At 52.5% G+C, this 24166-nt stretch overlaps 5 protein-coding genes across 5 annotated transcripts; 2 read left to right on the forward strand and 3 right to left on the reverse strand.

Annotated features, from left to right (window-relative positions):
• Nucleotides 1–2739: 2739 nt before the first annotated feature.
• On the forward strand, nucleotides 2740–4838 carry AYL99_07453 (hypothetical protein; the record flags this gene model as incomplete). Its single annotated transcript, XM_018838962.1, has 5 exons — nucleotides 2740–3294; nucleotides 3349–3455; nucleotides 3504–3629; nucleotides 3680–3766; nucleotides 3821–4838. 5 exons carry the CDS (start codon nucleotides 2740–2742, stop codon nucleotides 4836–4838), a joined length of 1893 nt encoding a protein of 630 aa, XP_018691730.1.
• Nucleotides 4839–5288: 450 nt separating this feature from the next.
• AYL99_07454 (hypothetical protein) lies at nucleotides 5289–7116 on the reverse strand (the record flags this gene model as incomplete). The annotated part of the gene is made up of 4 exons (XM_018838963.1): nucleotides 5289–5684; nucleotides 5785–6324; nucleotides 6458–6794; nucleotides 6962–7116. The coding sequence occupies 4 exons, from the start codon at nucleotides 7114–7116 to the stop codon at nucleotides 5289–5291; spliced, it is 1428 nt and encodes a 475-aa protein (XP_018691731.1).
• A 977-nt stretch (nucleotides 7117–8093) lies between these two features.
• Nucleotides 8094–10991, reverse strand: AYL99_07455 (elongation factor 2; the record flags this gene model as incomplete). Its single annotated transcript, XM_018838964.1, has 7 exons — nucleotides 8094–8104; nucleotides 8162–10406; nucleotides 10463–10577; nucleotides 10630–10708; nucleotides 10761–10809; nucleotides 10904–10927; nucleotides 10983–10991. 7 exons carry the CDS (start codon nucleotides 10989–10991, stop codon nucleotides 8094–8096), a joined length of 2532 nt encoding a protein of 843 aa, XP_018691732.1.
• A 937-nt stretch (nucleotides 10992–11928) lies between these two features.
• Nucleotides 11929–13920, reverse strand: AYL99_07456 (hypothetical protein; the record flags this gene model as incomplete). Its single annotated transcript, XM_018838965.1, has 3 exons — nucleotides 11929–12531; nucleotides 12592–13771; nucleotides 13829–13920. The coding sequence occupies 3 exons, from the start codon at nucleotides 13918–13920 to the stop codon at nucleotides 11929–11931; spliced, it is 1875 nt and encodes a 624-aa protein (XP_018691733.1).
• A 476-nt stretch (nucleotides 13921–14396) lies between these two features.
• On the forward strand, nucleotides 14397–24157 carry AYL99_07457 (hypothetical protein; the record flags this gene model as incomplete). Its single annotated transcript, XM_018838966.1, has 2 exons — nucleotides 14397–14455; nucleotides 14515–24157. The coding sequence occupies 2 exons, from the start codon at nucleotides 14397–14399 to the stop codon at nucleotides 24155–24157; spliced, it is 9702 nt and encodes a 3233-aa protein (XP_018691734.1).
• Between the last annotated feature and the right edge of the window lie 9 nt (nucleotides 24158–24166).

Below are 24166 nucleotides of genomic sequence, written 5' to 3' on the forward strand. Positions count from 1 at the left end.
TTAGCCTTGCGCTTGGAACAGGAGATATTTGGCAGGCGTACGAAAAGTATTGGGGAATAATGTTGTCGCCTCTGCAGTCAATTCGGAGACCTTTCGCAACGTGCAAGGGAAATTCGAGATAGTGCGTTGACGCCAAGACACATTTTACGCCAAGAGCCGAGGTGGGCGCTAAACCCTTCCGCGCCTCCTTTCCTGCCTCGCGAAAAGACACCTCGAATTTTCTTTCCAGACTCTCTTTGTTTTCATGCCTTTTCCACGTACTACCATAACTTGTCTCCCATCGTTTATCATTTAGTCTCTGGTTTCCCATCTGAGACCCATACGCTTCCAAGTCGAGTCTTGTCTGATGCCAATGTACATGCTCATATCTTTTCCTTCGACAAACACCCATGCCACAGCCCAGTTTATCTGTGAGTCTTTACCTCTCCCTTCTATAACTTCTTCATGATGTTATAATTTGCGATTGAATTTGGCACTGGAGACTCTCGCCGGAGCCTCTTAACAGTGCCAAAGAGATGATATTCATTTCTTACATATGCTGAGTTCAGAAACCTACACCTTGTTTTCGTTGGGCGTCTTGGGGTCTACGAATCATGAACTGACAGTGCGAACAGTTGTTTTGGGATTTGATCGAACTCCTCCAGCTAATAGTAAGTAATAACTTTGGGTCTTTGGCACCTCTCGATGTCTCTGCCAATGGCATGCGACCCCTGTTCAAAGGTACGTCTTTTGTCCCATATTGGACTCTTCCGATGATTATACCCCTTGCACTAGATAGTAAATGATCAACATTGACATGATCGTACCCCAATCACCAAGATCTCTGAGGAAATATGACAGCCATTGATGTTCAGTCGACCTCTGCAAATTCATTGCTGACCTGGTACCAGGAGAAAAAGGTGAATCTGATTTGCTCTGATGGTAACCTGCCACACCAATAAACCCTCTTCGTCCCGCCCTGCCTATTCGATCCTGGCCTGCTCACTTTCTCCGCCGACGACAAGTGGTCAGTGTTCATACCACCACTTTGCGTCATTTCTGCAATATTCCGTCACATCCTGCACTGTGTACACCGCTTGAGTTACGATCGCCCGTACGAAGGGATACCTCTGGTCAGGAACAAGCCGACTCGTGATGCTCATTACCTATCGAACCGCACCAGTATACCACCTCCAAACTCTACCGTTCTCGATGCGGATTGTCTTCCTAGAGCAGCGACTTTGGCTCTGGTTGGGGACTCTGCCGTAATCGCCTCCCTTGTCGAAGGTGCGCAATATCTCCGTAGGACGTGTACACGAGTAGATTGAAAAGGTTCAACGTCGCCCGGGATTAACTAGGTTGCCCGAGCCGAATGCCAGTGTCACTGAAATTAGCCTGTGCTCGCCACTCGCTACCACAGCGGATGATGTGTTCCCTGATAGAATGTTTCTGGATCGACAAAGTATCACGGCGGTGTCGAGAACCGCCGCAAACTCCCTTGGTGTGCAACCATGGCAAAGGGGATCCTTCCATATTCTCTCCTGTGCATTAGTGCGGTGATCCTCTTCTCCAGATAGTTCCCAGAATGCAGTGCCCGCTCGAGGAGGTTCTCGTCCATGGCTCAAACAGCACTGGAGTGTTCATTGACTAAGAGGTTCAGTTTATCGCTTAAATTGACTGGCTCGGCTTCGGGAGCAACGGGGAGTGGAGTGGCAACCGTCCGTAGCAGCGTGATGGCATGTTCTCTGGCGTTTCGTTGCTGACTGGGGCGAGAATTAAGGGACATTTAACGGGATTCATCAGCCAGGGGGAGGCGAAGCACGACACCATCCGATCAGTCAATCTCGAACAAGGTTGAACAGAAGAGCTGACAGGGGAAACAGCATGGAAGGACGTTTGGAAGTTGACTGGGGTTCTTCGACTCCACATGAGGCCGTTTTTCTTTGTCTCGTGCCAGCCAAGGCCCCAAGCCGATCCGATGCCCCCGTTGCCGCGTCCTGCAAGGCTCACACGGGATGTAACTGGACTTCCTCCTCTTCTTTATCATTCTCCACAGGGATGGTGACAGTTTTTGTCCGGGCCAGATCGTGGGTGAGGGCGACGGTGAGGGGTAACTGGTGTTCTGCCATGTGAGAACCTGTGCTCGTGTGGTCCGTGGGGACGAACAATCTGCTGGGAGGGTGCGACAACAACAAGTCTGAAGGCAAGTGCACGACGTATGAAACAGTACATAAAACCCATGGCGTGCCGCACCCCAAAGCATCGATGGTGGGCAATCGAAAAGGCACACGAAGCCTCGTCAACTCAAGGTGACGATCAAGTGTCAACTAACGGGAGGGGAAAAAGAAAGAGAAAGAGAAAGAGAGAGAGAAGAAATCATCCTCCGATGCTTTACTTCGGTTTCCATCCCAATCTCACTTCTGTGTCTACTTTGTGACTGATTGTGTCCATCTTGTCCTTCCCCGTGCCTTCCTGTCGATATCTCTTCCCTCTGCGTCACCTGTCGGCTTGTGCTGCACACTCCTTCACGCCATATCACTCCGACTGCGGTAATTCACCTGCTGCTCCGACGACGCACACTGCCGACCTGCGTCGACACGCGCTCGTCTTACTTCACTCATCTGTCCAGCATCTCCATCCTCTCCTTCCAATCTCTCACCGTCATATCAACATCAAGGTATTGGCTTATTCCGAAGCCCCAATCGAACACGCTATCCGCTGGTACGGATGGCTTCAGCTACTTCTCCCTGCACAGGCTCCATGCCACGGGATGTTAATAGTCCTGATCGAGGTCCTGTCGCCCTATCGACTCAATCTCACAATCCCTATGCAAATGGCTACGACATGGCGCTGAGATTCAACACCGACGGACTCGGAATCACCTACATTGGCCTCGTCATCGCATGGACTTGCCTCTTGCTTCCCGCCGCTGTCTTTCTCATGCGCAATCGACATCTGCCGTACCTCCGCATTCGAAACATCCCTCTGGCGGTCAGTGCTGTTGTAACTCTCCATGTGTACTGGGTCCTGTGTATGATCGCCTATGTGCTCAATGGGTACTTCCCCTGTGCCACCGAATACTGGATCATGAGCATCTACTTGCCACTAGGCATTGCTCTCTTCCAAGCAACAAACTCCCAGCTGCTCTCCGTTGCAACTGCACAGAAGAGATACGCCCAAGGAGATGTTGTGGTCGAATCCAAGTCAACCACCGATTACAAGACCCCAGTATGGCGCAAGTGGTGGGACAGACTGAAGACATACAACGCGACAAAGAATACCATGGCATGGATTGGAATCGCCATGAGCGTCCAAGTAAGTGATCAGTGATCGTCACTGAGGCGGGCATGCGGGGACTGACTACCTCAGGTTGTCTTCGCCCTCATCATCTTCCTTGTTTCCCGAAAATTCCACCCGGGCTTTGGTGTCACGGGAGATGTGACTACAAGATCACTCTGCCGACGTGGCTGGGAATGGTAAGGGCGATACTCCAACACGCCAGCTTGAAATCTAACACTACTTAGGTGGCCATCAATCGTGTGGCAAATCTTCTGGTCTTGGGGTTACGCTCCCGTCCTTCTCTGGCGGGTTCGAAATATCCATGATGTTCACGGATGGAGGGCGCAAACCATCGCCTGCGTTGTCGCTGGGTGAGTGATATCTGTGTACTTTGAGCACGTGCCTGCGCTGACAAGATCAGGTTACCTGCCTCACCCATGTGGTTAGTCGCACTCTATGCTGGGCCTTTGCAAACGACTGTGGACAAGTACTTTGTCCCTCCTCTATGGTGAGATCCACTGTTATTGTTCTATTGACATGGATTGTCACTTATTCCGCGCAGGTTTTCTCCTTCCATCGTCATCATGCAAGCCTCGGTCATATTTGTCCCTTTCTTTCAGATATTCAAAAACAGAAAGCTCGAGACCGAAACACGCGAGATCATCGCCGAGTGGGAGGAGAAGCAGAAATTCAACGGCTCGTTGAATGCAAGGTCAGCGTCCATGAACGCCGCCGTTCGATCTCGGACTTCTACTCGCCGGTCTGTTAAGAGCACCACAAGCGCCCGGCAAGGAGAGATGTACACCATGAGCGCTCTCGAGACGACTCTGAAACTGAATCCTACTCCTCTCCTCATGTTCTCGGCATTGAAGGACTTCTCAGGAGAAAACATCAGCTTTCTCATCCACGTCCGAGATTGGAAAGCTTTCTGGCTTTCTGGGACGCCTCGATCTGGGATGCTGCGCAAGCAAGAACCTAACAGGACGCATGATCAGGACTTGATCCGACGACAGTTTCAACATGCGGTTGGAATTTATGCTTCGTTTGTGAGCTTGAAATACTCAGAGTTTCCGATCAATATCTCTTCTGCTCATCTCAGGGACCTCGAGGCCATATTCGAGCAATATGCTGCCCTCGTTTGCGCAGAGCCGACGGCGAATGCCGCCACGCCATTTGAAAACTATTGGTCATCCACGATCTCGGAGGATCTGGAAAGCCAGAGGGGGAAAGACCAATTGTCTGTCGTGTCGACAGTCGTCGGAGAAGGTGGGAAAGACGAGTTGAAGCGCGAAAACAGCGAATCACTTCAATTGCAACAGTTGGAGATGACCAATTTCGGCGAGCGACTGCCCGTTAATATCGGCATTCCCGACGCTTTCGACGAGACAGTCTTCGACAAGGCCGAGCTCAGCATCAAAGAGCTGGTCCTGACCAACACATGGGCTAAGTTTGTTAAAGCCGGATTCGCTCAGAACAGTGCCAAGTCAAGCTTTTCTACTCGTTTCGAGACCGTGGTTGACGCATGTCGACTTCGACTCCCTAACCGACTTCCAAAGCTTGCTGGCAAGTTTAGGAAATAAAGTCAATAATCTTCAGGGCGGCATTTTCGAGGGCTCATAGCGTGGAGACTTTATGAAGGTAAAATGATCGGGAGAAAGAGTTGAGCAACGGAGATTATTACCAAATGTCACGGATTTGTTTGCGTATGCTAGGAGGGGTCTAGGATTGCTCCGACATCACACTCGCTGGAAAATCGAGGATATTATCACAGAACATCCTCAGGAGAGCAGCATTGTCCTCTGTATCGACCAGATTTCGGGGTATTAAAAGAGCCAGGAGAGAGATAATGGCCGATGCATTTGATATCTCCGGTGGACAACCCAGTCGAAGCTTGTGCAGTATGCACAATAAATAAACTTGCTTCCCACCTCAAGCACTCTGAAGAAGATGTCCATTGCAAACAAACAAACATCTCCTGTGGCTGGTACCAGATAAGTTGTCCGAATCACAAAATGCAGCAATGCGGCTCATCAATACGTGCTCCCTCGCCTGTTGTCCATGCCCATCTCCGCTGCCGTGACCTTGATCCCGTCGTCCGTCTCGATCTTCACGCTGCTCGCCACGCTCGCTTCGTCGGCCCGGACCTTGCGCCCAATGAACCACCAGCAGGGGCTGAAGATCTCCTCGCGCGCGGCCTCGGCGGTGCTGTCGACGCAGTAGGCCAGGGTGACCATGGCGTCGGTGACGCCGCGGTCCCACAGGCCGACGCGCTCGCCGACCCACACCATGCCGTAGCACAGCCGCCGCGGCCAGGCGGACATCTTCCACGCCGTCCACCAGTCCGTCCACGTCGTCGCCAGGTGCCGCGCGCCCACGAACGGCCACCACCACGCCCGGTACGTCGTCCGGGGGGTGGGGGAGGGGGTCTGGCAAGGGCGTCGATGAGGGAGGGGCCGGGCGCATGGAGACGAGGTTGGCGCCTCCCAAGGAAGAGGAGGAGGAAGATAGGGAGGTTTTGAAGGGGACCAGAACTGGCGATTGATGCTGGGAGAGAGGAGCGGGAGGACTCCTTCCTGCAGGGGTGATGGTGGTCTCTTGTGCCTCCATGCTGCTGCTCCCCTTCCTCTTCTTGTTCTTTCTCGTGCCCCTTGCCACGATGGCGTCCTCCTCCACCAACGTCTTCGCATAGTCAAAATGCGCCGCAAAATCCTCTTCGTGCAGGATCTCGAAGCCCGCCCCAATCATGGCCTCCCTCGCCTGGTCGCTGGTGTGCAGGTTGCTCAGGGCGTTGCCCCTCTCGAGCCGGTTGCGGATGCCGACGTGGCGCTGGTCGGCCGGGTCGTACTTGGGCGTCATCACCCACTCGGACAGCCCGAACAGGGCGCCCGGCTTGAGCACGCGCGCGATGCCGCTGTAGACGCGTAGCAGGGACGGCGAGTGCACCGTGGCCTCGATCGCGTAGGCGGCGTCAAAGGACGCAGAGGCGAAGGGGAGGTCCTGCGCGCCGTGCTCAATGTCTTTAGCATTTGATGCTGATGTATAAGGAGGGAGTCTCTTCCTCTTCTTCTTTTCCGTTGGTCATTTCCCCACCATTTACGAACGGTCTGGGGAGATTTCATCAAGAGAACGGGGCCCTGTCGGATACCAAAAAAGGGAAAATAGAATAGATATGTAACGCGAGGTTTCAGTATCAACCTACCAGGAAATCCCCCCTCACAAACGTGCATTTGTCCTGCAATCCCTCCATGGCGGTCAAGTAGATGGCGCGGTCGATCTGGGCCTGGTTGATGCTCACACCGACGATCTCGCAGCCGACGAACTTGGCGATCTCGCGCGCGGGCCCGCCAATGCCGCAGCCCACGTCCAGGACCTTCATGTGCGGCTTCAAGTCCATGAGGAAGGCGAGGCGGTGCTCGTAGAAGGCCAGCGCCGTGGCGATCGTGCTGTCGCTGGGCGGGAACGACGGCGGGAACGGCGTGTAGTGGAAGTGCGTGGACCAGCCGTTCTCGTACGCCGCCGAGGCGAAGGTGTAGTATCTGCCAGCATGGTCAACACCAGGGTTTCAGTTGATATTGGACGTGATCGATCCGTCCCGGGGTTTTGGTGGAGGGCGTATGGTTGATGGGGCAATGAATGGATGGTTTCATGATGGCTGCATGAAGATACACAGCGTATGTATGTGGGTAGGTAGGTATGTACTCACGAATCAGCCACCTCTGCCGCCGCCTGTTGTCTCTTCTTCCGCTCTTCCTCTGTCACCGTGGTCTGATCATCATCCTTGCCGTAGTGAGAGGTGAAGGCGTGCACGGCGTGGGCAAAGTTCTCGATCTTCTTGGGATTCCCGTTTCTGTCTCCCATCCCGTCCGTCCGTCACGTAGCTTGCCTAGCCAGCTGTTGAGTAGCCTCTTGTGCGATTTATTCCCAGGGCCTTCGAAGGAGAGAGAAAAATTCCCTGCTCAATGCTTCAGGGGCGAGATAGATGGAGGGAGCTGGGTAATAGCATGGAGAACTTGGACTGTGAGCTCAAATTGGGCCTGAACTCGTTCTGTTGGTTGACATGGCTCAAGCCAGTCAGGACGGTGTTCCCCCCTTGCGTGAAGAGGCAACGTAGGAATGTGTCCATTGTCTGCAGGAGAACAATACTAAGCAGTGTTGTGGAGTGTGTTTTCGCATCAAGGGATGTTTGATGACCCAGAGACTAGCAGCAAAGGGCTTCCAACAATTCGGGGGTCTTCGGCCACCACCTTCCATTGAGGCCTCAATTCTCACTTCTCCTCGTTGTGGATGACCAGAGAGAAGAAGTCACCTCCCACCAAGCCAGGTATCGCTGCATAGTCCTTGAAGCAATGCAGTCGTTGATGGAGAGAGCTGCAAACAGCGAACACTTGAACAATCGAATGGTGGCTTAAATATGTGCAATCACGAAAGCCACGACGAAGATGGAGAACAGCAATTCCATCGTCAGATTCTGCAGACGCATTTATTGTCTTCTACCTACAGCCTGCAAGTTATTCGTTTTCTATCACTGCAACTGGCACAAGGCAGACATATTTATCTATCCATATCGCAGGGAATAGAAGTTGACGGTAAAACCTTGCCCACGGGATTCGAGGTTGACAGGTCCCCTCATCCATCTCTACTCATTCCACATCCATTTCATCCGCTCGACTTCTTTCTTCTTGATTTCCAGCCTTCTCCCTCAGAAAAGCATCTGGTTGCGTGCAAACATGCTTTTGGGGGGTTGTCGTCACGTAATGCTTCGGGACCATAAACTCATGTATGCAATTCTTCGTAAAGTCATGGTCTTGTCTATTAATGCCTTCACGCCGAGTGCTTTACAACTTGTCTGTTTGAATCGTTAGCAGGTGTGCGATACGCGACAGTGGACAACGAGAAAACTCACCATAGTAGTTGTCATAGCCCGGAACTTGCTCCTTGAGACCCTTCCTCTTACGCATGTCCGTAACAATCTTGCCAACCATGGTGGTGGGGTCAAGTGGCGAACCACCAGGGAGGATTTGCCAGTGATCGAAGACAGATTGAGGGAAGGCTTGACCACCAGTAGCAGCGCGCAGATCAGCATTGAAGCCGAACGACTCCAGGACGGGAAGGTATGCCTTGACGGTGAAAAGCGGGGTGCCGACACGTTGCTCCTCGGAGAAGACGTGACCTCTTCTGCGGGTAAGGACACCGTAGATGCCACCCATGGCCTGTTCCGGAACTTGGATCTCGACCAGGTAGACGGGCTCAAGGAGACCGGGCTCAGCGAGCAGGGTGGCGGCATAGAGCACACGTCGGGCAGTGGGGATGATCTGGCCACCACCACGGTGGATGGCATCAGCGTGCAGGGTCACATCCATGATGTTGAAGCGGACGGAACGCATGGCTTCTTCGGCGATGGGACCTTCACGAGTCGCCCACTGGAAACCAGACACGAACGAATCCTTGATTTCGTTGAGGTACTGGACGGCCTTGGTCTGGTCAACCAAGAGGTTGGCACCGGTAGTATCGGGACCGAACGCCCAGATCTTACGAGCATCAGTAACATCCCAGCCGTGCTCATCGGCCAGGATACGGGCGCGAGCCTTGAAATCATCGCGAGGCGTGATCTTGCCGTTCTCAATGTCCTTGGAGACTTCCTCACCAAGAGGTTCGGCGATGACGTAGAGACGGTTGTGCTTGTTGGGTGACTTCGACAGAGCAGTCATGCTAGAGGTGGCACCAACCGTCTCGCGGTACGAAACGACGGGGTCGCTGATCTTGAGGGGAACACCGGCATGGTCCTCTTCCAAATCTTTCAAGCAAATTTCCAAATGGAGCTCACCGGCGCCAGCAACGATGTGCTCGCCGGACTCCGAGATTTGGGTCAACACGCAAGGATCAGACTTGGACAACCGCTTCAGACCTTCGACGAGCTTGGGCAGGTCGTTGGCGTTCTTGACTTCGACCGAGCGCCGGACGACGGGGGAAACGGAGAACTTCATGACCTTCAAGTTGTGGGCGGTTTCCGATGTGGTGAGAGTACCAGACTTGAGCAAGAACTGATCGATGCCGACCAGACCAATAATGTTACCGGCGGGCATATCATCGATCGGCTCGACGGTGCGACCCATCATCAGGACGGTACGTTGAATCGACTTGATGAACAGATCTTCCTTCTTGCCAGGGACGTAGTTGGGGCCCTGGATACGGACCTTCATGCCGGATCGGACGGTACCAGCAAAGACACGGCCGAAGGCATAGAAACGACCCTTATCAGAAGTCGGCACCATCTTGGAGACGTAGAGCATGAGATCGGCGTTAGGATCGCAGTCGCGGATGGCAATGCAGGATGGGTCATCAGCTGGACCCTCGTACAAGGTCTCGGCACGGTATTTCTGGGCGGTGACGGGGGATGGCAGGTGGATAACCATCATTTCGAGGAGAGCATCAGCAGCAGGCAAGAACTTCCTCATGGCAGCCTTGAGAAGACCCTTGCCAGGAAGTTCCTTCTCTTCGCTGGTGATCTTGATCTCGAGCTTGGCACACAGCTCAACGAGTTGATCAACCTTGCCCTTCTGGAATGCATCGAAAATCTTGAAGATGGGGTCGAGAATGAACTGATTGAAAGCACGCTCAAGGGTCTTGCCCTCGTGGTCGGCAGTCTTGGTCCATTTCTTGGTCTTAGGGTTGAAGTAGTTGTCGCCCCAAAGACGCTCCATCATCTTGTTCTTGTCCACGCCGAATTTCTTGGCATACCGGACGGCGAATTGCCGCACGGTGAATGCCCAACCGTGAAGACCGGAACCGAACGCAACCGTACCCTTCTCAGGCCAGACCTGGACATCACCAAGGGCCTTGTCGAGGTAGGTGGAAATGATGACATTGACTGACTCGATGGTACGGAGGAACGACTGGTAGAGATCTTCCTTCTGGAGTTGCAACTCGAGGAGAGCACGGTCGACTTTGTTGATGATGACGACGGGCTTGATACGCTCACCCAGAGCCTGTCGGAGCACAGTCTCAGTCTGGACGCACACACCTTCAATGGTGTCGACAACCACCAAGGCACCGTCAGTGACTCGGAGAGCGGCCGTGACCTCAGACGAGAAGTCGACGTGGCCGGGAGAATCGATCAAGTTGATCAAGAATTCGTTGCCATCAACTTTCTGAGGTTGAATTAGTCAATTGCAAGTATCATCAGCTGCGTGAGCGCATCTCTTACCTGGGGAATATCCTTCAAGGATTCCTCATCCGGAAGATGGGCATACAGGGAGATGGCAGTCGACTTGATGGTGATACCACGCTCCTGCTCATCTTTTCTCGTGTCCGTAAACCGACTGCGAAATGGTTATTCTCTATCTCTTGGGCCAGATTGAGAACGAAACCTACGCTTCGCCTGCCTTTGCTGCAGAAATAATACCGGCTCGCTGGACGAGAGAGTCGGTCAAGGTGGATTTTCCGTGATCGACTGCGAGATTGGTCAGCTTGCGCAGTCTCAAGAGGGCGGGTTTACCACAAACCGTGAGCAATGACGGACATGTTGCGAATGTTCGCCGGCTTGTCCATCAACTTTTTGGGGTGTTAGTCCATATCGATCGTAACAGCCGCAACTCTTTGAGATCTAATTCTCCAATCGACGCTTATCGGAGGAGGGGTAACTTACAGCGCGGATTTCTTCGATTGTGAACTGCCCCAGAGTCAGCTGTGATCATTTCATGGAGATTGAGTAGACATCGACTTACGTTAACCATTTTGACGGTTTTTGATGTTGAACTGCCCTAAATTGGCCGAAAAGTGCGCTCCCTTGAGCTTTCTGAGATGAAACTGGTACCAAATCGAGAGCTCGCTCGATTTGCCAAAAGACAGGGCGAGAACCTGCGCTGGTATAGATGAAGAAGAATGAGGATTGCAGCTGGTTGAGCCGCGAGTTGGCGAGGGAGAACTCGAGGGGAAAAGAGGGTGAGGGAGGGGTTGGACTTAGATGAGGAAAATCTTGGTGGTTAGAAATGCAAGTGTCGAGTGCGGCAATTTGCCAAGCAAGCTTTCACGTGGGGCTGCTCTGACTGCGAGGTAGTGAGTAAAGTACTCCATACGTCGCCCACTACCGAGTACTCTGTACGCAGCAGGTACAAGTACATAGTCAGGTGACAAGAGCCGGCATCGTTTCTTGGCAAAGCTCATACATCACCGTTAACTCCGTCTTTCTCTGTCTATTAAATTGTATTGGCTTAAACCCCTAGGATCGAGTCTTGTCGTGGCAATTAAACCTTTCATTCTTGAGTCATCTAGGTACAAAACGCTGGCCAAATATGGCATTGGGAGGGCGGTGAGTCATCGGAGATGTCTGATGCATGACTATTAAACTGCAGCATACTTTGAAACAAGACTATTGGACAAGCGTTCCACTGCCCTCGGTCTATACTGACCAATTCCACAGGCCTTATGTGCGCTTGCTCCTCTTGTATACCCTTGCCACATGCCCGATGGGTGGGGATAAGACGACGTCGACCCTTGACGAAACCAAAACAGACCTTTGCTTGTCGCGGCATCAGACCATGCCCGCTTGAACGCTCTCATTGCCCACATATACCAGTGGTAACCCATGTCGAAAACCAGACCAACCATCCGAATGAGCTATGAGCTTCGGGACTAGCGCACTCCTTGCCTCCTAGAATGGTGTTACAAATGTCAACTCCGACTCCACACATTGTCTTCTTCAATCATGTTGGCGTACTGGCCTTCGCCACGCTCCGTCCAGCGCTCTTCCTCGTCCCCTTTGTCGATAAAATTGTTCTCGTCGTCACTCGCTGCCCTCTCAGGGGCTGGCGGCCTCGGAGCCACGCTAGCCGGGTCCCAACCTTCTCGTATCTCCTGTCCTTCTGGAGCCTCCTCGTCGATGCTGTAGGTGCGTACGAAATGCCGCTGAGGCTTTCGATTCCAGGCGTCACTGCCTTCCTTGCGAGCTCTGACGCGCTCTGCTTCCTCTGCTTCTGAGTCTTCGACAACGAGATCTACAAGTTGGCTGCGGTCGGACTTTCCAGAAGCCGAGGGTGAACGCTCTTTTGGACGTCTCAACTTCGCTTCAACGGCACCTTGGTGTGAGGAGCTTTCCGAAGGTGACGTGCTCCGGGTTTTGCCTTTTCGGATGCTGTCCTGGATTTCACTCTGACGGCGGCTCTTCCGATCCCGAGTTGGCTGAAAGAGGTTCCGATTTGTGGAGGTGGTTAGCAAGTTGGGATCACGGCGCAACCAATCTTCGCGTCGTGCTTCGTGGGCGGTGATGACCGGATACTGTGGAAGATGGACAGTTAGAAACATGGCTCAGCATTCACGAAGGTGTGAATAACTCACGTTCCAATCTCCAAATTCCAGAGCCCGCGCATTAGTAAATAATCTCTCGTCTTCAGCATCAATACCGATTTCAAAATCTGGCTCTGTTGCTCGGTATTCATGAGCCTTGCCTCGAGCTTCTGGCGCCGGGGCCCGAGACGATCCGTCCTTTGGCAACAGGGGTGTCCGACTGTTTGGCCTTTGGGGCTTTGGAATCCAATACTTGCCCTTTCCTCCCCTTTCATACCTCATGCCGTCCATCATCCTTGCAACACGCGAGTGCGACTCCTCGTGAGCAATAACATTGTCCCCAGAGTCAAACGTTCGATAGTCGTAATCCTTTCCTCTGAAAGTCTCCTTTGTGTCTTGAATCAGGTCCTTGAGACCAAAGGCATCTCTTAGTGCGTACTTGACGGGCATACGAGCTGCCGAGATGGTGACATCGGCGTAGTCATGCCAAGAGAAGGCATACCAGTGCGCCACGGCAAATATGGGCATTTCAAAGCAGATCAAGGCGTCTTGAATGGCTGCAGCAAGGTTGTCCGGGGTGTAGCCTGGGACGTCATTGGGGATAGCCCCAAGGAATTGTAGTATAGATAGGAAGAATCCTTGCCAGTATGAAGCGAAGATGATGAGTTTGATGCATAGGAACTTTGGCATAGGTCGGAATGGTTTAAGATCCTCATGCATACAGACCCAGAACATGGCCAGGAAATACAAGCTCATGGTCACGCTGACATTGTAGAGGAGGCCCGTCCAAAAGTAGCCCGAGGTCAAGGAGATGTAGCCTTCTTCGTATGTTCCTGTGAGCTTGAGGATGATGGTGGCAACACTAAGGACAGGTTTGAGCCACGCATACTGCAGAATACCTCTCTTGATCAAGAGAAAGGTATGTGGATCCGAAATGTCCATCTTGCCACACCACAGACTTATGGGCCACGGGTGAGATACAGGAGCTCGCCCATGCATCATGATGATGAGGGATCGTTCGCCGCCGAGGAAGTTGACGAGGAGTTGGAGAAAAGTGTATATTGTGAAGGCTTCGTATATATCACGAAGAGGATCGAGATAGAATGCCGCCTTCAGAGACATGATCGAAGCCCATGAGGCCGCGGAGTAGATGGGAACCATGAGCAGGATTCGAATGACATATCGTTGCAGCAAAGGCTTCCGGTAATTCTTGGATTGTAGCCATATTGATCTGGCCAGGTAGTTAGCACTGTATACCTCGACAAGATCTGGGGTTCTCAAGACGTACACCAACGATATGAGAGTAGCAAGCAATGACGCTACTCCAGCCAAGATGATTATGAGTCTTGTGAGTTTGCTGCCCGTTCCACCACTTGCCATCGTTTCCATGATGATGAGAGGCAATGCCTTCAGGCACCTGCGCCGCAGCGAGACAAGTTCCAGTCCCGTTACCGTGAGCTCCAAGCCAACATGGTGTCGAGTTGAAAACACGCCACAAAGGAATTGACAAATGACTGAAGACGAATTCTGGTAATGTGAGGAGAGTCAATTCATCACTTATAGGGGTGTAGGCAGGTCATGCAGCGCGATCGTGAAAAAGTGCAAGAGATAGATGGCATGCGCCTGGTCGGGTTTTCTGCGGGGAAAAGTGCATCACCGCAGGTCATCATCGTGCATCTCATAAGTCCACATCCGCACCTCGACGCGGGTTCGCTTTCCGTTGCAACGCCCTCGCGGTACTTCTAGCAACTCTCTTCTATTGCCGTGCGCTCCTGCAAACGCAACAGACGATGCGACCCCTCTTGCAATACCGATGACCATGGGCGTGTCGCCGCTTGGTAACAGGCCCATGAATCATGTCGGATTTGGATAACCTGGTCGGGGCTCCCATCTCGAGGAATACCTCTTTCAATTGGTGAGCACCTGTGACCGTTGCATCTACGAGTAATCCAGATTGGTGCTAACGCCCTCTAGGACATGGTTTATCGAACTCGCCACATGCTCTTGCCTGACGCTATTCTTCCTCTTTTACTTCAATCGCCTGTTCGCGACCCTCGTCTCCTACGGACTGAGAGCATTCACCTGGCACAAGTACCGAGTCTGGATTGACATTCAAGCGCTTCAGCTCTCCTTCTTGGCTGGACGAGTTTTCTTCAAAGGCATCCGCTATCATGCCGAGAATGAAACTGTGCTGATCCAGCATGGCTACATCACTTGGAGATATTGGCAATCTTCCGCACGACAAGTAGATCTAGCCGGACTGGAAGAGGAAGAGGAAGATTCGGTGCTCAAAGAGAGAAAGTCGTCGCCTGCAGACGGCTCTGACGAGTCGGAGACACGCTTTCAAGATCCCGAGTATGGCCGGCTTAGGAGAAAACCGATTGCGGACGCCCGTATCTCGGTGCATCTCACTGGACTGGAATGGTTTGTCTACAACAGAACGCCTGTATACGACTCCATTGTCGAAGATGTCTTGAACCATGATCTCAAGGACGGTGGTCCACATAATCATACTACTGGCCAGAAGCACGAACACAAGCTAGGCAAGCTGCATCTCCGTAAGGACAAGACAAGACCTCTTTCAAAAGACACCTCTTCCAGCGATACCTCCGCCGATAGCCCGTTTAACGAAAAGACTGCCCGGTTCTCTTCATCGAACGATGTCCCGGTTCCCATCGTACGGTCCGACACCTATGCCAGCGTGGCCCCAGACACAGAGCGTCCTGCAGCAGATATACCATCCTTTTATCCCTGGATTCTGCGAGCCCTGCCAATTGCTGTTGAGTGCTCAAAGGGGGCAATCTCACTTGGAAATGAGAATACAAGGGCATTGGTCGTCACAACCTTTGCAGCCGCGAAAGGCCATATCGACGCAACCGCGGCGAGGTCGTCGGACTTCTTCCGGCAGGTTTTCGACTTTACCATTGACCATCCCAAAGTCGAAATGAAACCTAACCCTGACTTTCGTAGAACTCAGTATGTCGCTGCTGAGAGGATAATATCAGCGGCAGAGTCTCTGAACCATCGACGACGTTGGTGGCAAGTAAATCTGGGACTGAGACGCCGAATTGGGAAAGCCCTCCGGGGTCTCAAGCGTCTCCTACCAGGCCTAGGCAGTTCAAGGGGCTCGCTACGGACCACTGCATCACAAGACGGCGATACCAAGAAGTACTACCTCTATGACGAATTTCAGGATGAGAATCGATCGTGGCACGGCCTTGGTAGGTATCTGGACGAGGACGAGCGCGACGACCACGAAGGTTGGTCTCATGTGGAGTATGCTAGGTTTTCACAAATCCTAGACTCGCCAGCAGTTCATTTCAAGTTCTTCTGGGACATGCCGGGGAAGGTGACGGAAGCAGATGCGGAACTGAGCCGACATGCAGACGTAAAAGACATCAACATGTCGAAGCCACCTGCCTATGGTATGGACCTGACTGTGAAAGGTGGCTTTGTAAACTACGGACCTTGGGCCGACCGCCTTCGCATCGAAATCCAGTCAGCATTTTTCCCCAACCCTTACCGATCCGTTTCACCAGCTCTGCCTGTCAAAGTAGGCGACGCGAGGCAATATACGGTAATGACGATACGCGTGGACCTTGAAGGTGAGGTTAGCCTGCGCGTACCGACCAGAGAACGCTCGAAAGATTGGCAATGGAGAAATCGAGCGCACGCAGTCAGGGAAGCTGCCGCTGTACGGAAGCAACGCGAAAAAAGACATTTTCGATTCCGTCGCTCTCCTAAGACAAAACTTGGGCCCGATATTCGCCCGTTCGGCTGGTTGACCGTTTCAGCAGGACAAGATTCGACAGTGCGATACGATATGGACCTAGTCCCTCGAGCAGAAGGCTACAGAAATCACCTGCGGCTGGACCTCAAGCAGACGAAAGCCACTTCTAGCGTCAATCACGCATTGCTCTGGCGCTGCCCGTCGCAAAAGGTCTCATGTGACCTGTCCAATCCCTTAGTGTGGAACGCCCTTCATACCTGGGTTTTCGACATTGAGAGCAGCGCCATGGAGATGTTCATCTTGAGGGACCACATGATTCTGCTGACAGATCTTGTCGGCGATTTTACAGCAGGACAGAAGCCGGACTACATGACCTTTGTACCTTTTATGTATCGACTCCACTTGAAATTCCCAGATCTCAAGCTCTATCTCAACGCCAACGATTACAATATTATTGACAATCCATGTGACCTTGAGGAAAACGCATTCTTAGTCCTAGGATTTCAATCGCTGGCTGGCAACGTGGATATTCCCATGCAGTACTTCTCACCTCGTCAGAGCAGCGTCAAGTTTGTTGGTGAGGGACATAATGCGTCTCTGGAACTCATCACGCCGGTTTGGAACACGCTCAATACTCTCGCCGAGGATACAACAATGATGACGCTCAAGCTGCTTCATCTCGAAGGCTCTTACAACTACTATCCCAATGTATCTCCCAACTTAACAGATTCTCTGTTCATGACCATTACAGGCTATACGCCAAAATTCTTTTTGCATGGTTACCTCATCCGCTATTTTGTGAACGTCAAAGAGAACTACTTTGGAGAAGACCTGCATTTCAGGACGCTGGAGGAGTATCAGGATGCGTTGGCTGGTGATGAGCTCCCGCGAATGCGACCAAGCAACAAAAAGGACAATGACCTCGATGTGATCTTGACTATTCGAGCCGAGAACTCTAGCGTGCTGTTACCTGCGAACATTTACTCGCGGCGAGAAAATGTCCGTGTGGATATCCTTCTTGTCGACGCCGACATGCGCTTTACCAACTATTACATGGACTTACAGGTTAGCTCAAGCCCACTCGAGGCTTCGCTCGAGTGTATAAGCGTCAAAGACAACGAGCCATCCAGCACGATCACGAATTGTCAATTATTCATAGATGGCGCGGGGGTGTACGGTCACAGGCTTTTTGGAGCACCCCCTTCGGAGCCTACGTACGCCTGTCACTGGGATATCAATGTTGGCGAGATCACGGGCGAATGCTCTTCCAAATTTGTTCAAACTCTAATCAATTCCGTCATGGCATTCATCTATACCCTGGACGACGACGAAAATTCTTTGCCACCTTTCAATCGGACAGCTGTCCACGATGTGACCTTCCTCAGAGCCAATCTCGCCGGTCTCCGTCTTTGGTTGATTTCAGGAGGAACTGCTTATATGTTAGAGCTTTCTGAATCTGATGTTTCGTTTAGCGACTGGGCCAATTTCAGCTTCGCAAAGACGTTGCGTGCCAGCGTCCCCCGCGTCGCTCTCGCTGCCGTGGATTACAAAGCGGCTCTGAGACATCACGATCGAAGACCAGGCCCGGTAGAGACCTTTGCCTGTTTCGAGACCTCTCTTCGGATTGGAACGCTGGACAAGACAGACAATCTTGCACATACCCGCGCGCTACAACAGCAGCATATTCGCTATCATGATCAACGAACCCACCGAGCAGATTGGTTGTTAGATTCTGGCAACCATTACCCGCCAAATCACAGGACACCTGAATGGGCCCGTGATCCGCCAGCCATGCCAGTGCCCTCAATGCCTGAACCTATAGGAAGAGTAGAGAAAACGACGTTTCCGGGTTCAAGGGACCGCCATGGTCAGAGACGTGATCCCGGACGACAGGCCTCCTTTATATCTGCATCATCAGTTCCACTGCAAAAAGGATTGTCTGCCGAGCCTCGGGTGCGGAATCAATCAGATCATGGCCCTGCAGGATCTTGGCCACCCCCATCGGACAAGTCTGGTCCAAGCCGTGAAGGGCTTGACCGTCTTCATTCTAGAGATCGAGATGTGCATCAAGCATTGGTGACGTTCTCCAGCCCATGGACGCCGCCGCACTTTTCACTGCACGATGTTGAACCCAACACAAGATATCTGCCCCAGCTGCCTGACTTAGATCCAGCTCAGTTCCCCTCCTTGACGCCTGCGGCCACCAAAGATTCTGGAACTACACCAGACGAATTCGAGGACACGCCACATAATGGCGTTGTCTTTATGGTCCAGAATGGCCTGACAGGTTTTTGCACTCCCGCTCTCTTTCTTTCAATAGGGGACTTAATCCGAGAACTGAATGACGATCATCCGGTTGACCAGCTCGACAAGGTGCAAATTACGGTGATGAAGCGAATTATGGAAACTCACAAGCACGATGACAAAGGCCACGTTGTGGACTTTGCTGTCCAGTTACCCTTTGTGCATATTAGGCTGGTCAACGGCCTACAAGGCGAAAGCCAGAGTGATACACCAGTTCCAAAGCAAGACCAATACGACGTGAAACTGAGGAGTTCACAGTTGTTTTACCGCCTCTTACACCCGAAGACCAGTGCCAGGTTGGAGCCCAGCCCAGCGCACAGTCAATTGGCGTATGGTTCAATCGAAACCCTCTCTGTGTCTGTGAGGGACGACAGCTTCGCGGCTGAGAGACCCTCTGCCCAGACCGCAGTCTCGCTCGCGAACGTAGGATTCTGGTTCTGCATGAAAGAAGACATTACTTCAAAATTACAGTTGAGCAACTTTGATGTGGTCTTATGGGCGGATCAACTCAACAGCATGGCAGGACTGATTCAGAGGACAGTGTCAATGGTCGATCGCATTGTCGATGCCTTCGAAGGACTTGACCAGAGCTACAAGTCGAGGCACTTAATCTACCATCTAACTCAGGCGGGCAATACTGTCTCGGATCCTATCTTTCTGATGAGACCCTCCTATGTGCTCCGAAGCGCAGACAAACACGTCCGTCTGAGCGACTCCTGGAAGATCATTTCTAGGCTCAGATACATATTTGCTGCCCTTGAGAAAGAACACGGACGAGACTTCATCGATAAGTGCGGCTGCGAAGACCTCGAGCTGAAAGATCCCGCCAAGCTCCAGGTTCTGAACTCTTTTGAGGAATGGCGAGGCTGGGACTACGCGCGCGACGTGGTGCCAATTATGAGCTCTCTTTTCGAATGCGGACGTGTCCAAACTCCGGAAGCATCTGACGATAAGCTCGTTGTACGGTCGGAAATCATTGTGGGAAAACTTGAAATTATCTTGGATCCCGGCCCCCGTCAAAGTGATCTGGCTCTCCTCGGCCTCGACTTCAACATAATCCTGCGCCCTGCAAGCGCCTCTGGGATCGGTGCCAACGCACGGAAAATTATCCTTCAAGCCTACACTGCAGACACCTCGCTCCATCTCAACTGGGCCTTGGTTGAACTCGCGCGGCAGGTCATAGAACTGGGTAATCCTCTGGCACTGGGAACACCAAGCACAAGCGATTCCATTGAGAAGACAGCGCAGAAGGTGTCTGCGAAAAGGAACCACTTTACAGTTATTGTGGGAGCTGATGCAGCCTCCGTTTACCTTACCACTATCAACCTCAAGCTGAAATGGGCAGCTGAAAACTTTCGAAGCGGCGTTTCTTTCTCCGAAGGCGGCTCTCAGCCTACGATTTCCTCTTTTACGATTGCAGCATACACCGCAATGGCCAAGTTCAGAAGTCATTCTCACACATTGATGATGTGGCGTCTTCGTATGCCAAAGTTATATGGGTCACTGTGGCCGCAGCCGCCCACCAGCTCCGGAGACCAAAAGATGATGGTTCAGCTCTGTGCAGCCTCGCACAAGTTTCGGTTCCAGATGAAGCATGATATTGTCAAGCTGCTTGTAGTTGCCGACTCTGTCGTCCGCGAAGAAGTTGCGACAATTATTGATCTGGTCCAACAGGTGCCTAGTGGGAGCGGCGACAAGGTCCAAAAGATTTCAAGCTCAAACGATGCCCTGAATCTCGACCTCCGTGTGGCTATGTTTTTGGACGACTACAGGCTAAACTTTGTGATTGTCCCATCTCTACACTATGCCATTGCCGGAAACGTGGCTCGTACATCGATTATTCCGCGGCGAAACGGAGGGTTGGACGTCAATTTTGACATCAAAGAGCACGAGCATTTGTTCGAAGTACCCCATGGCGCGTCTCGGGGCAATCTGTCCCTCTTGAAGATGCCGCCGATCAATGGGCGTCTTTCCTTAGCTCAGACAGATGCCCTCGTTTCTGTCCGGGCTCGTATGACTGTTGAGGAGATCAATCTGGAGGCATCAGGTGTACGAGCTTGCTTCGATGCGCTGAATCAGCCTGGTGTGATCCAACTAATACTCGATGCCAGGAGGGCAGTCCAGCAAGTACAAGAGTCTGTTGATCATATAACAGGTGGCAAGTCCAAACCCGAGGTGGAAGAACCGGCTGGCGCCGCAGTTCTGCTTCGCTATGCAATTCACGGAACCCTTGCAGGAATTAAGGTCCACTTCAGTGCTCCATCTGTCAGGGAAGATCAGGACTACCGTGCTGATATGGAACTCACGATTCAAGGGACGACTTTGTACATCCACAACGAGGCGGAAAATCCAGACTCGATCCACGAACGACCACAATTTATCCTCAACTCTCAGGGCGTCGGCGTCGGGCTCTATCGCAGCACAAGATACGAGCGAACCAATTTTGGAACCTGTACCGTAGGTCTGAAAGCCTCCGGGAAGACCGAGATTGTCGGGAATTCGGGGACAGTCCAGGTTTATAGGGCTTGGAGCAATAGAATTGCTATTGAGCTTTTTGAGGAGAGTGCTACCCTCGCCGTCGACATTATTGCTTTTTTGCAAGATCGAATCAAATCCCTCAAACTTGCGGATAATGGAGAGAACATCCAACGCATCCGGAGGATGACCACTGCCGGTATTACAGATCGACTGAGGCCAAGGGATCCAATGGATGTGGCTAGTGAAGCGGCCGAGAGCGTCGACGGCGCTTCAACCATTCTTTATGCGTCCACGTATGCTCTTGATCTTGAGAATATTATGCTACGATGGAATATGACGCGGAGGCCTGGGTTTTCAGCCACCCGTGAGATGGATGATCTGGTTTTCTCGATAAGGAAGGTCGATCTCAAGACCCGGCAAGAGGGCACCGCTCGATTATCGATCGTGGACACACAACTACAGATCGTCCCACAGTCACAATCGAAGGATCCTACTGTACGGACAGCCAACTCTGCGTTACTACCGGAAGTTGTCTTCGCCACTGCCTACCTCTCCACGAAGCATGAACGACGCTTTGCATTCCAAGCAAAAGGGAAAGCCCTGGACCTGCGACTTGCTTCCGACTTCGTGATTCCAGGTCACGCCTTACAAAAGTCCCTTGGCGGTGCCAGCGCCGAGTTACGCGGAGCGAAGAGTTTCCGTGAGGCCAATCCAGCAACACCACAAGCCCCTCAGATAGATATTCTGGGCGGAAAGCGATTGGCTTCTCTTCTGGTTGATGCCGACTTTGCCGGAGCTGTCGTCCATATTAGTCCTCGTTCCGAAGCTGAACATAAGAGCTCAGTATTCGGATTCCTGAAAGGCAAGAAACGTTCTCGAGCAGGTCGGTATGGTCAAGCAGTCCAAGGAGAGGATGTGTCATCGGCCGTGTTGAAAGCTCCTGGTGTTGCTCTCAAAGTCGAGTACAAGGACCACAACAAAGAAGATCCATCCCTCAGCACCGAGGTCAGAGTCGCGGCATCTTCGAATACTCTCTTCCCCACCGTCGTGCCTCTGATCCAGGAGATATCAGCAAGCATCAAAGAAATCCTGGGCGACGATCGACCTCAGGACGGCAAGGCTAGCTCGGCCCAAGATGCTCGCAGCTACTTGTCCGATGCGAGTCTGAGCAACTCGAATCCGACTGCCATCTTCGGTCGCTGCAAGTTGAATGCTGGCCTTTATATACAAGCACAGGAATTCAGCTTGAGCTGTCAACCTATTGCGAGAGTGGCGGCCACTGCTCGATTCGCAGACATATTCGTTAGGGTCAATACTGTGTCTGCGCCAGAGCAGGAGCGATTCTTTGCAATCCAGACGACGTTCAATAAACTTGGAGCTTCAGTTCAACACGTCTACTCTCGGGAATCTACCGCGAGCTTTGAGGTGGATTCCATTGTCATGTCATTGATGAACAGTAAGCATGTGAGTGCCACCACCGGTGTCTCAGCGGTTCTGCAAATCAGTCCCATGAAGACGGACATCAATGCGAAACAGCTGCAGGACTTTCTCCTATTCCGCGAAATCTGGTACCCTCCAGAACTTCGGAACATGTCCAAACCAGCCGATCCCGTTGCATCTCCTCTGGATCAACAGGCTTATGCCATGCAGCGCTATCAGGAGCTTTCTGGGAAGGGCACCTTGCCATGGCATGCTATTGTGTCTGTGCAGGAAGTCCAGCTCCAGGTCGACCTTGGCCCGGGGCTTGGCAAGTCAGTCTTTACTATTTCCAAACTCTGGGCTTCGTCGAGGAAGAACAGCGATTCCGAACAAAATCTGTGCATCGGGTTCGACAGAGTGGGCGTCGATAGCACGGGGCGGATGAGCGGGCTCATTGAGCTGGAAAACATGCGAGCGCGAACGTCGATCAAATGGCCAGAAGATGCGACGGCGAAGAGACGCGCTCCCCTCGTCCAGGCATCTATCGGTTTTGAGCACTTCCGGGTCAAGGCTGCCTTCGATTATCAACCATTCGCCGTAGCCGACATCTCTTTCTTTGAATTTTTGATGTACAACGTGAGGCAGGGACTTGGAAACGACAGCGATCGGCTGGTCGGACTCGTCGACGGCGGTAAAGTCCAAGTATTTTGTACTACGGCTACTGCTGCGCAAGGCCTGGCTCTCGTGCAGGCATTTGAACGACTGATGCAGGAGAAACATGAAGCATACGAAACGTCGCTCCAGGATCTGGATAAGTTCCTCCGAAGGAAATCGATGTTTCCATCCAGCACTTGGACAAATCCAGCTCCGGCAAGAGAAAACAAAGAGAAAGCGGTTGCGAAAGGCACATTCGCGTTGCATACAGACGTTGTGCTGACCTTGGGAGCTCTTGATGCTGGTGTCTTCCCCAATACTTTCTTTGACAACCAGATCCTCAAGGTTGAAGCGACGGAAGTGCAGGCGAGGTTTGCCGTGGCGACGACAGAAGGTAAAACCCACAGCGCTCTAGGAATGACGCTAGGACAACTCAGAGTTGCGCTGTCGAGCGTCAATCGGGCGACCACAACGGCGCTGAGCGAGGTCTCCGTGCCAGATGTCATTGACAGAGCCACCACCTCTCGGGGGGGTACCATCGTCAAAGTGCCACGTCTTGTCTCCGCAATGCAAACCTGGCAGGTCGCGGACTCCAACACCATCGAGTATACTTTCAGGAGCACTTTCGAGGGCAAAGTCGACGTGGGCTGGAACTATGCGCGTATCAGCTTCATCCGTGGCATGTGGCAAGCCCATTCCCGTGCTCTGGCTCAGCGCCTGGGAAAACCCCTCCCACCGTCTGCCATCAAGGTCACAGCGGAGCCCTCCGAAGATGGTGAAAACGGACGCCAAGAAAAGATCACTGCGGTTGTCAATGTCCCGCTGAGTAAATTCACCTACGTGGCGCTGGAGCCGCCGATTATTGATACACCACAGCTCAGGGACATGGGCGAGGCGACGCCGCCCCTGGAGTGGATCGGGCTACATAGGGATAAGCTGCCGGAAGCAACGCATAGCATTGCAATTGTGAGTTTGTTGGAGATTGCGAGGGAGGTGGAGGATGCATACACCAGGATCTTAGGGGCGAGCTGATCTCCTTTC

Source organism: Fonsecaea erecta, assembly GCF_001651985.1.
Source record: "Fonsecaea erecta strain CBS 125763 chromosome Unknown Scaff6, whole genome shotgun sequence".
Classification (NCBI taxonomy): domain Eukaryota; kingdom Fungi; phylum Ascomycota; class Eurotiomycetes; order Chaetothyriales; family Herpotrichiellaceae; genus Fonsecaea; species Fonsecaea erecta.